Source organism: Cotesia glomerata, linkage group LG1 (assembly GCF_020080835.1).
Source record: "Cotesia glomerata isolate CgM1 linkage group LG1, MPM_Cglom_v2.3, whole genome shotgun sequence".
Classification (NCBI taxonomy): Eukaryota; Metazoa; Arthropoda; class Insecta; order Hymenoptera; family Braconidae; genus Cotesia; species Cotesia glomerata.
The window spans coordinates 6,619,453-6,638,371 of NC_058158.1; the positions used below are offsets into that span (position 1 = coordinate 6,619,453).

An 18,919-nucleotide genomic window follows, 5' to 3' on the forward strand; every position below is an offset into this window, starting at 1 on the left:
GTGTGTTGATGCGTCTACACGTACACAAAATACAATGGCACATTACAAAGAACACAACACACTGCAGACTCCAAAGCCAGCTCATGGAATCTGTCTCATTAACAATCTAATTAATAATCCAATTACGCGGCAAGATCCCTCTTGGCATATTTTCACGGTAACAGGAAAACAATTCTGTCGGACAAGACAGCCAAAGCTCGGTACTCTCAGTACTCGAGAATCCCTCTCCCTTTTTACACAACTTCTTTCTCGCTCCTTTTCCTTATTTCCTTCCTATCCTTCTATACCGACTTCTATTCTCCCTGTACTTATTTTACAGAGCATGAGTAAGAGTTGAGTCGTCTTACTCATTCCAACCCCAGAGCAGAATCGCGCGTGAATCTTTCACTCCATCCCTATCTCTCTTGCGTCTTCTGACTCTGAAATCCACCCGCTGCAATACAAGAGAAGAGTGACGTCGACGAGAGCTCTGTACCAGCTGAGTGGGTTCTCTTCACCCCCAAGAATTTAATAAGCAATTACCAGGGATATGAAACGAGACGCATCTGTGTGTGTACCTGTATTAAACCGAATTTAATTCGCGGGCAAAAGGTCAGGGCACAATCAGACAGTCAGAAAGTCGACTTTATAAAATTTATATTTATAGTTTTATTTGAGTTTTTAGTTTCTATTTTCTTCCGTATTGATAAAAATTTCATTTTCTGTTATAACATTTTTTTGTTACATAAATTCACTTACTTCAAGGTTTTATTATATTTTTTACACAATTATTAAATTTAAGATTCTTTGAATCGCACAAATTTTTTTTCCGTCCTTCACTTAATATTACAGACGATAAATTCTTATTTAATTATTTTACAGACGTTCAAAAATTTCAAAATAATTTATTACAATATTTTATTTAAATATTTATTTTGTTAATAACAATTATAAATATTTTTAAGATTAATTAAAAATTAATTGAAGCATTGAAAATTAAAACTCCAAACGTGTTTAAATCTAGAACAAAATTTGAGAAATTAAATTAAATAAAGTAAGTTACAAACCTGTACGAAAAAAATAATTAAAAAGTATTATTTTTGAATTCTCATTAGCGTTACTTTGTTTAAAATAGATGTTTGGCTAGAAAAATAATTAGTAAACTCTATAAGATTAAAGTTTAATTAATGTATGCATAAATGTACATATTTATTTGTGTATAAATAGGAGGTAAAGAGATTGTGAATTGTTATGAGAAACGGGCGGCTAGGTGAAAAGGCATTAACGTCCTCTTAACATGCAGATTGCTCTCTAAAGACTTTGGAGTTCCTCGAACGTTGATTGGACGATTATTTAATGCCCGCTTGATGCATTACGCCATTGGCACACCAGAGCTCTGCGTATGTTATGAGCTATGACGTATAGACTCTAAACGTTATGCATTCATATATTTTAATAATATTTAACATGGGCATTCAAAAAAGTCGAGTGGTTGTACTGAGAAAATTTAAATCTAATCTGAATCTAAATTGATAATTTATAAATTATTAAAAAAAAAAAATAAATAATAAAAATGTATTATATAAAAAAGATTAAGTATCGAGTTGAGAAGTAGATTTTTATTTTAATGGTTAAATGTCAGATAAAACATACGTAGTTGAATCGCTCTTCCAATAATATTTAATAGCGTTAAATTACAGCGAAATTGGATATTTTAATTTACTTCGGGTGTATGTGTAAGGAGTTATATTAAAAGTATATTTAAATTAGCCGGAGAATAAAAATAACGATCCTGGTTTTTGGCTCCGGGGGTTTTTAATGTAAATTTTCTTTCTGTTAATTATATGTAGATTGAGCGATATCTCTTGAACGAGCAGTCTGTCTTTTTGGTTATTTTGTTTAATAAACATTCTTAATACTCAATATTCTTTTTTTATTTTAGATATTAAATTTTATCATATTATGTTATACTTATTTATTAATTTGTTTAGTCCTGAAGTACTGTGATGGATACCGGTTATTATTTAATATTTACAATATCGTTAAATAAATAATTTATTAGTTTTCATTAGTGATAATTCACTTTGAGGCAATAAAAGGTATCCCTCGGTGATTGTGGTTTAGTTGGCCCTATCTGTTAGGTACCAGTATGCCCACGTGCGTTATCTCGAAAATAGTCTAGTGGGTTCGAAATGACCAATGCGTGAGACACTGCGGTGAGTACTAATAGGGTGGCGTGTTAGACTAACGATAAGCATTTAGATAGCTTTTTCTCTATCTTTGTTTTTATTTATCTTTATTATATAATTAATTTTTAAACAATTATCTAAATTTTGCTAACCCAGATTTCAAAATTAATTTCTTAATTGAAAAATAATTTTTTTTTAAAGATGCTTAAATAAAAATTTCAATATTTAGCTTAAAATTTAAATGTTCAATTTTTTTAGTCTAAAATTAAAATTAATATTTGTAATTATTGCATGCCTTAAGCGCGAAGCGCGCAGGTATGCTCTACTCTCGCTTAAAAATCGTGATTTCGATTAAAACGTGATTTTCATAATTTAATGGAAAAAAATTATAGATAAAAAATATATTGAGATAAATAATAATAATAACTATAGAACACGTTAAAAAAGTTTTCTCATCGATTAAATAAGATTTCTCAGAAAAAAACTCGTTTTTCTGATGAATTAATTGAATAAGAACGTGGTATTCACGGGAGCACTGCACGGAAAAAAAAATTTCATTCTGGTAACCTAACTGTAGAGTTACCACAACTATACACGGTTTACTATTCGTTGTAGAGTTACAGTAACATAATGTTATTTAGTTCTGATAACTCAATGTTGTTGAGCTCTCAGAGCTCTACGGGATTGTTCTCAGAGCCAAACGGTATAGTTGGGAGCGCTCTACGTTGCGCAGTAGTGGAGTGCGCTGACATATTTCATAACCTTCTAAAATGACAAACAGAACTATTTTGTTACTCATCCATATTATTAAAAATATATAAGGACAATTAAGTTTCCAGTTTATTTATTTAAGGAAATAGGTTTTTTTTTTTTGTCAAATTGAATTTCGTTAGAACAGTTTTGTATTTGTTGTTTTCTCAAGGTTCATTTGCAGTGACTGTTAATTTAACTTATTAGTTGAACATATTGTGATAAGTAATAAGTTATCGGAATACATTCAAAAGACCCCATTTAACACAAAATAAAATTTGTTTTCGTTTATTTATCTTTTCTTGTGCATATACGGTAGTGATTTTATGTCCAATATTTATTAATATAATCAAGAAAATAAGATAAATTTGTGACGACCATATTTTTATTTTACAAATAATTTTTATTTATAATATAAGTTCTATTATTATTTTATTTCTATTATAATACTATTCTTATTTGTCATATACAATTATTGTTGGCAATATAAATTCGTTCTGTCGCATTTATTTATTAAATTATCAATGCTAAATCGTAAAAAAAATTATTAATCAGACTGCCAAAAATTTGTTATAGTCTCAGAACGATCCTGTAGAGTTGTGAGAGGTAAATAACGTTTAGCTCTCAGAGCTCAACGATGAAGAGTTGCAGGAGCCAAACAGTATTGTTACCATAAGAATACGTTAACCTACTGGAACTTTTTACAACTAACTACTATAGAGTTCCTATAGCAAAATTTTTTTCTCCGTGTGGGCTTGATAACACCACAACTTTGTCAAAAATTATTTTCACGATTTAATTTTTTTTTGTTTTAATCCTTAGGAAGTTTGTCAAAACCCCTGTGAAAATTGCGTGTCAGAATTATTCCCTTTCGATACGGTTAATTTTTTTCGACTGTCAGTTCGGTGACTTTTTCTGCGATTTCGGCAGCCATATACATATGTAAATATATATATGTATATTATTTTCCATAAAACAGGATTTAAATAACTATACAAACAAGCAAAAACTATACATACATGATAGTATAATTACTAACTGTTTTATCATCTGTTAAAAATTTTCTTTAGCTCAACCTGCAGAGGGGATAATTCTACTGGCGGGAAAATTCAAACAAAAAAACGAATAATTTTTGTTACTATCTAAATAATTTGTGTATGACATGAGCGTTTAAGGCATGCTCATTTGGATTTTCCAAACTTTTATTAAATTTTTATTTTAGCTAAACAAAATTTTGAATTGAATTATTAAAATAATTTACATATTTTATTTTCAAATCAAAAAGAAAAAATTCTATTTCTTAAAACGGAAACAAAATTCGCAAAGAAATGTGTAGACACAGTGAGAAGGATTCACATGCATATAACACAAATATGTGTAGTAAATTTGTCTGGATTGTGGATCGACGAAAACTAAGTTCTTTGAAATCGGACGTGAAAGCGTTTTCGCTCGTTAAATTCAAATATGTAGAATAGAGTAGAGAAGTGCGATGACGAAGTAGACGTGTGTGTCTATGTCGCGATGTGCTTGGAGCTTGCGGAGGTTCGTCAGCGTTTGCCTCGGGGTTCTCTTCCCTTCATAATAATCCTCGACCTCCGATAGTCGTCCTTCCAGTTTCCAGTTGTATTTCTCCCACCAGAGTTCCAGCTCCAGCGACGTCTCTCGCCCGTTAGCTAGACTCCCTCTGCTGAGCTCTATCTGACTGTTTCGTCGCTCGTCGCAGCCCCTAACCAAGCTAACGACCCTGCTTTATCTCCGTGCCAGCCGCAAGATATATAGTTTCAACTGATACGCGACAACGAGTCTCTGCTAGAGGGTTCCTGCATCCACCATCCACCTAATGAATCCACGTCGGGTCACTTCAAATTCCACTCATACTCACTTTATTATTTTTTCCCCAAATTAAATTCTAAACACTCATTTTTAATCAACTCAGAATTAGGTTAAGGTTCAGCTCCAGTTTTTTTAAATCCAATGTCAATTATTCGAGGCCAATTTGTCTGAGGCTGCTTTGCACCCGCAATGTGAGGTCAATTAAAGTGCTCTTTTTTCCAATTATTTAATTAAAAAATTTCTTTTTCACTTACATTAAGCAATTACAAAAGTTAAAAGCAATTACAAAATACCTGGTCGATTTTTATTGGATATAAAAAATTAATTATTCTAATAAAAGTATTTTTTAAAAATTGCATCTATAATTTTTTTTATAATTAGTTAATTGTTAGAAAAATTATAAGCTATTTGTGAGTTTAATTTTTATTTACATTAGTTTAAATAATTTGGTATTACGAATAAAAAAATGATAATCTTAATGGTGCAATTTATATAAATTATACAGATTAGTGCTAGACTTTGCTGTTTACAGTGTAAAATATAACATCAATTTATTAATTACAATGACAGCGTACGTTAATTTAAAAATTAGTCAAAAATTTAATAAGAAAATTTCATTTATTCAAAGACTTGAATAAAATTAAAAAAACATATAAATTAAATGAGTTAAGTTATATATTATTAATTTAAAGCTTATTATTCATTACAAATAATATACACTAAAATTAAACTTAATAAAAAAAAATATCCCTCTAAAAAAAATTAAAATATGTACTTTATCGTAATTCATAATTCATTACGGTGGGGTGAATCGTTATTAAGAAGAAGAGAATTGATTGCGTGACCTATGACCCAGTTCGTAAATATCTATCCGTGTCGTGTGTTATTGATTAAAGAATTGCTGGGAACTCTTGAAAGCCGGCTAACTACTGTACCCGGCACAGTACACCTGACCCCCGCGGTAGTTGGTAAGTCGGAGAGTCGACACACAACGATCGTGCAAACTCTGCACGGATCGATAAATTGAAAAGATCAGTTCGTGCCATGACTAACTAATTTCATATACCACCAAACCAACGACCAAGCACGTGCTGGTCGCTATTTTTTCATTTTTTATATCTATCTCCATTATATTTCTTTCGTCCGCAATATTCTTTCACTCTTATTTATCAATCTAGCAGCAATTAAAGGCTAATAACAATTTCAGCAACAAAAAGAAGCAAAAAAAAACTTGATAAAAAATATAAAAAAGCTATCTTAAATTAATTTTTAAATAATAATTATTATTGTTAGTTTGTCATATTTAATAAAAATAATTATTATTAATATAAATTAAATTTTAATGAAGACCTGTTTATAATGCGACCAATGTATGTTCATACTCGGCCCTTAGACTTTTTCTACCGTCCATAATACACACATTTGTCTCATTGGTTTCAAGTTAATATATTAATTATTAAATTTAATAACTAATTAAATTACACAAGTAAAAACATTGATTAAGACATCCCACGCAAAACAATTCGATCATATTGATTTTAAATAGAATAAAAAAATTCGAATTCACCTTAATTAAAATTATCTTTAATTTTTAACAACTCATTTTTTTTGCAATTAATTAATTTACAAAATAAAATACGACTTTTAATAAATGTAAACTTGCGCAAAGCATATAACAGCGCTTGATGATAGTTAAAAACATAATAAAAGGTTAAACAAATTAAAAAAAAAAAAAGAACTCGTGGATTGCTTGATAGTGAGTATAAACCGAGAGCACAGGTCCGACAACGTCGTCCGTTGTAAATTGCAATTTTGTTGTGAGATCATTATAAAATACATAATAATACTTCTGCCGGGGAGTACCACCCTGGATTTTTCAGTGTACCCCCAGGGGAGGTTTACCGTCACCTCTTCCTCACTAGCGTTGTCGTCATCGTTTAAATATATATATATATATATATATATATATATATATATATATATATATATATATATATATATATATATATATATATATATATGTATATATATATATATATATATATAAATATATACATCTACATATCTACATATATACATATTATAGTATATTCGACTACCATCTACAGGTCTCTGTACAAGGCAGCGCCTCGTTAAAAGTTTCTAGCAACGCGTATTCTTAATAATCTGCGCGGACACGCCGTCATTAAAATTATAACCAACCTTCATCTCTTTCTCGCTCTTTCGTTAAGCACAATCCTCTTTAAATATATATTTATATATGTATATATGTCCTTGGGCGACGTTTTTGCATCACTGTGATAATGTGATCCCTCGTTCTTTCTCGCTTTTGCTTTTTAATACGTGTCAAATTAAAAAGTATTTGCTCTGTCATAACAAATACAAGTTGTCGATAATTATCTAGAGAATATTTATAAATATTTTTCTGCTTCGGTAAATAGAAAAGAGGGAGAGATGTATTTTTTTCAAATTAATTCTGTTTGGAGTAGTAGATGAAAAATTTGGAGCAAAGAGAGTAAAAATAGGGCGAATAGAAGGGAGTAGATTAACTGAAACTTGGTAAAAGTTGAGGCTCCTGTAAATATGTAAATATCGTTGGTCCTATCCATAACTGCCGGATAATAGACGATATTAATACACCTGAAGCGTGTAGACGGATAAAAAGAGGATTTTCTAGTAGCTTACCGAGTGCGGGCCTCCGTCCTCCAGAAACGCATCAGTACAGCGAACGGTTCCGGTAATCGACTGGTATTTAAGTACCGAGTTTACGTACACCGGGTACAGTTTAAACCCGCTTATTATCATATAAATACAACTTGGACGTTCAATTTACGCGCGCGTGAGTCCTGCTTGCTCCTTTTTCCTCCTATCTCGCTCTCTAAGTTCTTCTTTTATCTCCCGTTCTGCCGCTATCTATTTATCTCTTTTCGCATTTTCCAACCGGGTTACGCCGGTACCGCCCTGAGAGTTACAAAAGTTATTATTGTTATTACCGTATCGTTTAGAAAGTTTTGTTGGCTGTACAATAGAGAGATACTTTGTGCTATAAGTTTATACAATTTGCTCTGATATACTTAAAATATAAAACTTTTTTATTTTTATTTTAGATATTTATTGTTTTGTTAGTTTATTTTTCTAACATTGATCCTTAAGTAGTGCTCCTAAATTTATTAAATTTTAAGTGTAAAGAACTGATTATAATTACTAATTATCCATTTATCTTTCAACTTTATATTTTGTTAATTGATAAAAAAATTAATTGGGTTACCACAAAATTATTATTTACAAACTTAGTAATAATTGAAAAAAAAATGACAAAACATTTTGAACAGAATAAATTAAATTTTCATATGAAATATTTTTAAAAAATTTTATTTTTTATAAGAATTTCTTAATATTTCTAATAATTTAAACAATCTTTTGAAAAATAATAATAAATTTTCATAAAATAAATATAATCTCCATAAACATTAATTTGAAGCATTTAATTTACCAACAAAAGACTAGAGACAAATTTACCCAGATCCTAAACAAAGTTAACGATGGTCATTGTACAAAAGAGCAATTTAGAGCTTAGAAATTTCAGTAGAGAACATATATACCTCCTTAATAAGATACAGTGACAACAATCGAGACACATCCACCGAAAATCCCAAAAACAATTCACTTACTTAGGACACGCGACGGTGGAAACAAACACTGACACACACAAATAGGTAGGAGGGTTGAAACCGCTCAAGAAAATTGCTCCGACCTCCTACCTTCAACTCCCTCGCTGAACTGATCCTGCCGTTTCACTATTATTGTATCGTTTCACTTTGTCTCTACTTGGTTTGATGAAATTGCAAAGCAACTAAGTTTTAATTTGTCCTTGCGTGACATGGATTACATCCGTTTGGGTTGATTGACGCTCAAGCTCTTTGCTTCATTCCAGCAAAATTGCTCCAACACCGCTTACTTCCTCATGTTTATTACTTACTTACTTACTTATTTACTTATTTACTTGCTTACTCGCTCGCTTGCCTCTATTTGACAAACTGTTACGTCCGACTAAATTGCCTACAAACATAAATCCTCGTATCATTCACTATTTACATTTTTTTACTTTTGTTCTATTAAAAAAGTCTATTGGAAATAAATTACTGTTATTCAATAATAATAAAAAAATTAATAGCATTGATAATAAATAAAAAAATAAAAAGTTAATTTCATTAAAGCTGTGGGTATGTATTTTTAATTAATTTTTCCGCGTGAATTAAATTACTCGATTAAAATAACAGATTAATCAAAATGGAATACGACTGATTAAGTAACGCATAAGGACAAAGATAAATTGCTAGATACAACTGCATGCACATATATACAACATATATGACGGACAAGTATAATCAAGACACAATTTCATGATATTATCCTTCATATATATAGATATTAATATAAGTAATTGTACATTAATTATGTATTTTTTACTTTTAATAATTGAGTGTAGCAATGAGTAAAATCAATGGAATGAGATCTTCAATTTCAAATGAATATGTTATCATTTATTATTACGCGTATGATTGTAAGTGTAATTTATAGCGTAATAATGAAACACAATTCACAATTCTACATCTGTTGAACTTGATTATAACATGACCTACAAGAGATATATCACGTACTGTATCCAAGTTTCTCAACTAAAATTCAAATTTCATACGTGACGATGTCAACCCAATTTATCGAATATTATATATAATAGAAATAAATCCCGAGTATTAAAATTACGTACTTAAAAAAAAAAATTAACTTAAATCAAGAGAAAAATTCTTGAACTAAGAAAAATAATTTTGAAGAGTTTCATTGTCTTAAATCAAGACGGAAAGTTCTTGAATAAGATAAAATTTATTTAAACCAAGAAAAATTTTCTAGTTTAAGAAATTTTCTACTCACGTCAAGAAGACTAAATTCTTCAAAATTATTTACTTGATTCAAGTAAATTTTTTTTTCTGTGTAGCTATAATTAAGGTCAAGATCAAATATTTTATTTAACTATTAAAAAAATTTTTTTCCTAATTTAAAAATTAATGAATTGACAAAAATAATACTAAAAAAAAATTCATGACATTTAAAAATTTGGACTATTATAAAAATAAAAAAAAAATAACCTTTATATATATTTTATTGTATAAGATTATATCGAAGTGAACGATTTGCAATAATAGTCAGGCGAACGTGAGCGCGAGCTCGTGAAAAGTAATATAAGTGAAGTATATACTGCAATTAATATATCTCGATTAGTTTTCAACAGAGTTGGGTTTTAACGTCGTCGGGGACGTAGTACCACCCCGGCGGCATGGCATCTGAGAGGCCGTTGGTCCTTTTATTATTTTTTGTTCTTCCTTAATTCTTCCACTCATTCTTTTCTTTATTTATTATTATTTTATTTATTTTTCATTATCTTCCTTTTATACATATCCCACCCCCTTCTCCCACCTCGGCAGCTTTTATTTTGTATCCCTCTCACCTTCCATTTAGTTATTGCCAATAAGTAATTATATTGTTGATGGTGCACGCGGATGAGTTTAAGAGAAGCGGGAATCTCATTTTTAACGTCCCCGCTAGCGAGGACTACGCAGGTGAACACTCGCTATTTTTTAACTCTCAACATTTTTTTCCATCTATTTATTTAATTTAATACTTTTATTTTCTTACATTTTCTCACTCGCCTTGCCTTACAATATTTGTTGCTAAGCTCGACGAACCTAATTACGATTTTTACACTCTTCATCAACAATTACATGGCTCCGGTGCAGATCGTATCGAACCGAGTTCATCTCAAAGGGCACAAGGGGGTCAATGAAGAAATACAACCACGACCGGTTTTATTTCTCATCCTCTCACTTCTACCATACTCTCAATGCCTACACTATTTTTTTAAGTTTTTAAATTACTCACCTTAAAATTAAAATCTCAGTTATTATTTTTTTTTTTTCAAAATCAACCATCAATTTTAATATAAAATAAATAAAAATTCAAAACTAAGTACAAATTTTATTTTTAAAAAATCAAAAAAGGATTTTTTTAATTTGGATAAATTTAAAATTTAAAACAAATTTTTGTGTTGCATGTAATATAAAAGCTGATTAATTTACATCCACGTACGTATACGTAAATGTAAACATTACATATAATATAAGTAATTAATTAAATATAAAAATACGTAAAACTCGAGTGTATAACTTTTGAAACGTTTTATTATAATTACATGATTTCACAGAATTGAACATCAACCATCAACAATTTAACTTAATTAATCCATTTAATTAAGCTCATATTTTCCGACGTACAACGTATTACACGTACTTGTCCGTTTTGATGTAGACATATGATGATTATGGACTAATGTATGTAGATTAATTAACTATTTAAAGCGACTTTCAAAGCGAATGTTCCGCAACTTTTTTCACCAATTATTATAATTAAAAAAACGGCACTCGTTTCATTTAAACAAAAAAATATATACCTTTCAGGATATTTATATTGTAAGCAACTCTGAACTCGGAATTTCGAATTGTTTGTATTAGTATCCACTCTGATTCACCGAGCGGAGGAAATATTTAATTGGAAAGACGAGAGGTAATCATCGAAATTTTAATTAATTTCAAGTTAATAGATCTGATCAATCAATACTGACACTCATTAGCCCCGAGTTAATTATCGAGTAATTCGATATAAATAACTTGAGAACAATATTTCATTATAAAAATTCAATTATTTTTTCATTTCATCAATTAATTTAATTAATACTCTATTATTGAATTTCTTCCTACGTATTCTTTCAACTTTATGGATAATTATTTCAGTGTACAGTGTATTAATTAAAAACAAAACCAATTAAATTTAAAAAACTATTTGATGGTAGAAATAAAAACAAGGGATTTTTTACAATTATTATTATTATTTAAACTTTTATTTTTTTATTATTGTTATTATTATTTTATTGAACGAGGAAAATTGTAGATGTATGTTGCACTTTAATAAGAATTTTGATTAACTGAATTAAATGGTTATTGGAAACGTCGGGGTTTTTAAATTGATCATCTATATTAGAGCTCTCGGGTCTTTCTCACCGCAAAAAGACAGACCGGTGGGTGGAGCTGTAACTGGCGAGCACGAAGAAGTGTAAGTGAGGGTGGCGAGTTTTAAGTAAAAAAGTAATTGAAAAAACCGGGCTCGAAAAACTAAAAAATAATTTACAAATAAAAGTAAAACAAAAAAAATAACTCAAGGCAATTTGTCGTTAAGTCAAAACTCATTTTCCAGAACGCAGCACCTCATTATAGGATCGTTCAACTTCAATTTAACTTGTTGGTACTACAGTCTCATCGGGAATAAAATTAATATCTGAGAATCTTACTCCTTTTCAATACAATTTAACCTTAAACTTTTTTAGAATTATAATTTATTCATTTAAGTACGTAATTTAAAAAACAATTCAACTATATTAAATTTATTGCCAATAATGATAAATATACCAAAATTTCCAATTGCTTTTATGCATCTAAAGTTTAATTACACAACCAGATCTAAAAATAAAATTCAATTAAATAATTACAAAATATATCCTACGAGTTTAATTAAAAAATTTCAACAGAGCTATTTTGCAATTATTCTTCGTATGCTCTTAATTAAACAAATGAAAAAAAAACCTCTATTAGAATCGGTAAAAATAATAAATTAGAATAATCAATGAGAGGCATCGGGGCGATGGTAGAGCTTGATATCTAATAAAGCGCGCCATATTCCGGTGCTCACGCGAGTTCGATAGATAGTTTGAGCTAAGTATTAGTTAAATAACTGCTGGTGTGGTGCTTGCACAGTTACATAAACATCCGCGGTATAAAGCTCTGTCTCTTTGGCTTTGACTATTACCGTCAAACTAATTATCTGATTGTAGGCGTTCTATTTCCATTTACCCGCACTAACATTAGTTGATAATCGAATTGATATTTCTTTGACTGTCCTTGATGCAGTGCAACACATTATTGTCCTGTATTAATTAATACATTGAAATCTCACGTGGATAATGACTTTTGAAATTGTAAATAAAAATTAATTAATTTATAATAACCATTAATTCTTATCTTACAACTTATAAATTATTTCTTTTAATCAAACGATAAAACAAAACAAGTAAAGGCAAAATAATAGCCGGAGAAATAGACCCGGCGAAGCGCGAAGATATTAATGTAGTTGAGAATAAGGCAGATAGTTTGCTATAGAGCAAAATAGATAGTATTAAAAGAAAGAACGAGTGGGTATAAACTATCTTCGTTGCTCTATTTTTGATTTCTTCGTAATTACTAATTAGAAGCCGACGTCTCGCCGATGAAGTAGAACGGATAGAACAGATGGCGGCTGGTAATTGCACGGGGCCACGTTCGAGACCTCTCTCTTTACATTGTAAGCTCTCTCAATCCCCTTTTAGCTTTCCATCTCAGATAACTACACACTCCCTTCTCATTATTAGTTATTAGAATTAGTATTAGTTTATTTTATTTTTTCATTTACTTATAACTTATAATCTACTTAACAACACACTTCGCCAATCAACATTCAAACTGTTGATAATAAAACGCTATACCAATTATATTTTATTAATTGATCACTGGTTGACTAGAAATAATTCATACCCGTAATTACCTCGGTTCCAGGCCACTGAGTTATTATTGTTGGTGTTGTAATTATAATTAATACTATAATTGATCGTCAATTTCGTGCAATCGTATGATTAACAAGACTTGATTTATTTCTTGATAATTTTTTCAATGATAAAAAATAATTTTTTTTTCTTCAAATTTTCTTCATTCGAGAAAAATTTTTTGCTAAGACCATAAACGTTCTGATAAAGTCACATATGTCCTGATATAATTCTTTTGACTAAAAATAATATTGAAACTCTTCGACAGGTGGCGCATGATCGTTAAATCTTCTCCTTATAAGAGAATTAAATTTTGTAATAGAAATAATTTTTTGATTCCTCTGAGGAGTTTATATTTTATTGATTTTTAATTTAATTAATTACTAAACCAATTATTATTTAATACGATATGTTAAGTGACTTACGAATTTCTAAAAAAAATTGAGATAATAATTATGTAGTGCGTATTATAACAGAGCTGGATAAAAATGGAGCATCTTGATGGTTGTAAAATCTGAAGGGTTAATATGTATAATAAAAAATAATGATTGTAGTAATAAACGAAGTGAGATGATAAATAATCGGCGGATGATGAGTTTGTCCGGTTTACATCGAATCCTCGACGGATCAATTAGCAACTTAATTATACAACTGTCAGAGAATGATTAAATTAATAACGAGAAACCGCGAATCCAATCAGTGGGCCACTCTCGATTATATATCTTTTATATGGTTTTCCTCGTTTGTCCTTTTCATCCTGTACTGTTTTGTGTCCTTCCTCATCGATATAGTTTGTATGTTTACACACATGTGCACATTTGTCCATTCATTCCTGTGTGGTTGTTGCGTAATTATCTCATTAATAAACAACGTCGATAAATCGCATTTAAATAATTTCCTATAAACACTTTATACTATACTATACTATGTTACTATGTTTACGTTATTGTAATGGTGGTAAGATAAATAATTTATTTATTGATGAAAATTTAATTTATTGCCAATCAATTGACCAATTAATATCGCACTGCTTATTCTCGAGCGCGGGATAGTATAGTACAGTACCAATATATTGTTTTGTATTGTAAAATTATATTACAAGTAGTTGACAATTTCCCGTAAAGCTGCTATTAACTGGTGAATGTCTGAATCGAGTCTCGAATACCAAGTATCGCACGCAACTAATTGCTACATAAACATCCAGCTCTATGGGATGCACTTCCCAAGCACGTTGTCGTTTGGTAAACATCCACTGTACTATTGACGGCTGTACATTCACGTTAACTGCATATATACACATATGCACACATGGAAACATAAATAAATAAATACACGGCAGTTATTTTGGATTTATTTTCAAACGAACTCATATTTGCTCGCCAGTTTAAATGTTTAAATTTAATTATCCCTTTTATTTTGACAATTATCGACCAATTTTTCAGTAAATTTAAGTCCAATTTACTCAAAAATAGTATTTACAAAAAATCAATCTTTCGATTAATGAATTAAAAATTTTTATCTCAAAAAAAAATTTTTTATAAATGACTAAAAACATTTTGAAATTAATCAATCTTAATGCATGCAATTTAAAAATGTTTATGATTTCCTCTATTAGTATAAATTTAATTTTCATACTAAATATAAAACTACCAATTATAATGCATTACTTTTCCATTAAAAATGTAGCAATCCAGTTACTCAGTAAAAGTCAAAAATATTTATAATATTAAATTTAACTTTCCCGTTTTATCTCTGGGGATTATCAGTGATTTGGTATTCATTTAAAATTTAAATATTGAATACAACTCTCTATTTTAATGGCCCAATTTAAGCAAAAATTAATGAGCTTAATTAAATAAATTAAAGCTGAAAAAAATATTTGCTAATATTTTTTTATCCGTTTTAAAAATAAAAAGTTGATAATTATAATAAAGCCATCTTAAAGTATAGTCTGGTAGCATTATTAAGAGTTCCTTTGTACATTTAAATATATATTTAGTCTTCATTATCGAACTTGTTGGCACACAAAACGTTACCCGTTGCCGCGCAAGAAGTAACGAATGAAGAAGCTCGTAAACCAGCTAACTAAGAACTAACAACTCTTGCAGATTAAGCGAGTAATTAAAACCAGTTTGGTACTCTATGTAGTTCCTTCTACTATATTAATATACTTACTCCATATTTATATTTATATATATAAATAAATATAGATATAGATATAAATTCATGAATACGAACCTGTCAGGTAAACGAGCTTCACATCAAACTTTTTAATCGTCTCAATCAATCAATTATCACGTAATTTTATTTTAGTGCATTAATTAATTCTAAAAATACTGATTAATAGACTCAGCTGGATATTTCTACTTCTATAAATTTTATTTAATGAGAAAATTAATATAAATCCCGGAATCATTAACCGAACATTTGTAAATATTTATCCCTCGAGGTTGAAGTTAAATAAATAGTAACGTGAGAATAATAATTATTTCTAGCCATTTCCATTTATGATTTAAAAATAAGTAGACATTAATCGTGACGATATAAATATGAGCTGATCGATCTTGCTCATTAAGTTACCCGTCTAAGGCAACTAAAATCACCGTCTCCACGAATCAGTGCGAATAAATAATTAACCCCTACTACGACTTTTTAACACTGGTGCCCTCTCCAGCTCGATACAAGTTAAAGTTAAATATATAAGCGTAGATGTAGATGTAGATGTATATATTGCTTAAACCAGTGCCTTGGAATAAACAGTAACAACTAACAACTACCTTGATCCAGAAATGGAACAGGCGTCTTGCTCGCGCCCCACTGGAATCTTGATAGCAGCACTCGCAGCCGCAGAACCAACCACTACTCCCTAGTCTTTATCTCCACCGTGACTTCCAATTAAAAGGCGGATTTACAACACCTTATTATAAATAACCATACATTCACTTGCTTTCAATTATCCTAGACACTGTATATATGTCGATGTGAGTAAATATTACCATTCAATTATTACTTTTCGACGAGGTCTACAGCTGATATAGATACAGCGGTGCAGGTCCGCTAATTGTTTTTTTTTGAAAAAAATTTTATGGCTCACTGGATAAATATATTATTATAATGAGGTGTTATTATTTCTGAAAAAATTTTATGGGCTTATAAAATACTTATATGTATAATTTTCTAGTTATTATTATTAAAAATTCCAATTTTTATAAAATATTATTTACTTTTAACTAAATTGTTGAAATTTATTTGTTTCAGATTATTCAACGCAGGTACTTGTCAACAATGTCAAAATCCAATTCCAGCGAATGAAATGGTGATGAAAGTGAATAGCAATCTAGTGTTTCATACAAAATGTTTCACTTGCAATAAATGCGGGATTCAATTGATGACCGGCGACAAGTAAGTATCTTTAATTTATATTAAGATTGATCGGACATTAAGACAGCGTAAAGGAAAAAGCTGATTTTTTTAATTTTTTGAAGAGTTTTTGAGTAATTAGTTTTAAAAAATCGGAATTTTGACATGTAATTTATTGTAAAAATTTTAGGAACAAAAATTTATTTTAAATAGTTTCAATTACGTTAAAAATTCAAAAATAGTATTTTTATACTTTTGAACCACGAATAATAATATTTTGAAAGAAGAATTTAGAAAAAAAAAATTCTTAAAGTAATAAAATCGTCTATTTTATTTATTTATTTTATTTATTTATTTATTTATTAATACCAGGACACAAAAATAGTATATACTATACAAAGTATGCACCTATAGAGGTGTTACAAAAAACACCTGTACATAGATCTGGAGAAGCAAAACTATCAAAACTTAATACTAAAAGCACAAGTATCATTTTAAAGTGAAGATACAAAAGAGCATAATATGAAACAAAAAATGTAAAAACATGATTTAAAGATCAATTGAAGCTATCCACTTAAATATTTCTTTTTTATTAAGCTTATTTTTTATATTTAAAGACTTTAATATGTTGCTATATATTTAAAGTCTTTATGTATAATATTTTTATTAATCTTTAGTTCAAAAACATTTTTTTTGAATCAAGTTAATTTTTTTTTATGTAGCAAATAAAAAGAAAAATAATAGCAGTGTGCTCTGAAATGATTTAAAAAAATTAATACTTAGAAAAAAATATTTTTAGTTATTTTAAAAAATTATAAAACTCATAAAAAAATTTCAATTAAAATTTCCAATTAACCGATTTATTTTTTTTCCCTAGATACTGTTTGCTCTCCGGTTACCCAATTTGCGAGGCCGACTGGCACAAAGCAGTAAAGTCGTCAAACGTATCTGCGGTGACGGCAGGAGTCACCGGCAACGGGAGCAATACCCAAAGGAAGGCCAAGGTCGGTCGGCCGAGACGGAGCCGCGAATGAGGCGGCAACCCGGTTGGTCGCCCGAAGAAGGTTCAGCCAATGGCGCCTCTCGCCGCGTCGCCAGCCGCCCAATCTCCGTCGTCAACCTCGGTCCAGGGAGCCGCGGTCCAGGCATCTCCGTCAGGACTCGTGCATCAACCTAGCCAAGTGGACGTCGTGGATGTGGGCGTCGGGGGTGAACCCTACTCGCCGCCACCGCCGGGTCATCAGCACTACCACCACCACCACCATCACCACCAGCCACATCAGCCGCCGCCGATGGGTATGGGCCTGCTAGGCCTGGCTCATCACCATCAGCCACCGCTCCATCATCACCTTCAGCATCAGCAGCCTTCTTACCAGGAGTGGGTTCACTGGGGTGAGCCTTGTGACTGAATTCCTTTTATCGGACTTAACTAAAGTGGTTATTCCTATAATTACTCTGTTTACTGTGAGTGACTCAGTGAATAAGTTGATTGTTCAATAGGTAAAGATTATTATTATTATTCATAAATTAATTAATTAATTAATTAATTAATAAAATTAAATTAATTAAAAAAGTGTGTGATAAAATTTTATCAACAAACACTTTACTTGTAATGTGAAAAAACCTGGTGACTAAATAAAAATATTAATACGCTGAAAAATATTAATAAAGACCATGTGAAAATATTTTTTGTAATATTTCATTAAAGAAAATTTCGTAGTGTCGGTAAAAAAATTCCAAGTATTTTTATTTAGACGTATTGTTGTATGAAAATTAATTTTTTTAGTAAAAATTGAATTCATCATGTTTTTAATTAAAAAAGAAAAGTTCTTTAACTAAAAAAATCATTTTGTAGAGTTTAATTGTCTACACGGAGAAAAATTAATAGTAGTATTTATTATACGAAAATATTAACTCTTACTATCGAAAATGATAATTGTAATTCATAATTAATAAATGACCTTATATCTTGTGAATTATTGACATTTTTACAGATATAAGCTCATCCCGACATTACACTCATCGAGACCTTTCATTTGAGTACCCACATCAGTATTTCATATATATATATATATATATATATATATATATATATATATATATATATATATGAAAAATATATAAA

The 18,919-nt window shown here is 29.8% G+C and overlaps 1 protein-coding gene across 3 annotated transcripts in view; it reads left to right on the forward strand.

Annotated features, from left to right (window-relative positions):
* Positions 1-18,408, forward strand: part of LOC123275313 (LIM/homeobox protein Lhx9-like) — a 209,919-nt gene extending 191,511 nt beyond the window's left edge. For all 3 annotated transcript variants that reach the window (XM_044743347.1, XM_044743348.1, XM_044743350.1), the window contains 2 exons: positions 16,693-16,836; positions 17,672-18,408. In XM_044743347.1, the coding sequence (XP_044599282.1) occupies positions 16,693-16,836; positions 17,672-17,828 (301 nt within the window). In that variant the 3' untranslated portion in view covers positions 17,829-18,408. The remainder of the gene's footprint in view (positions 1-16,692; positions 16,837-17,671) is intronic.
* The last annotated feature ends 511 nt before the right edge of the window (positions 18,409-18,919 follow it).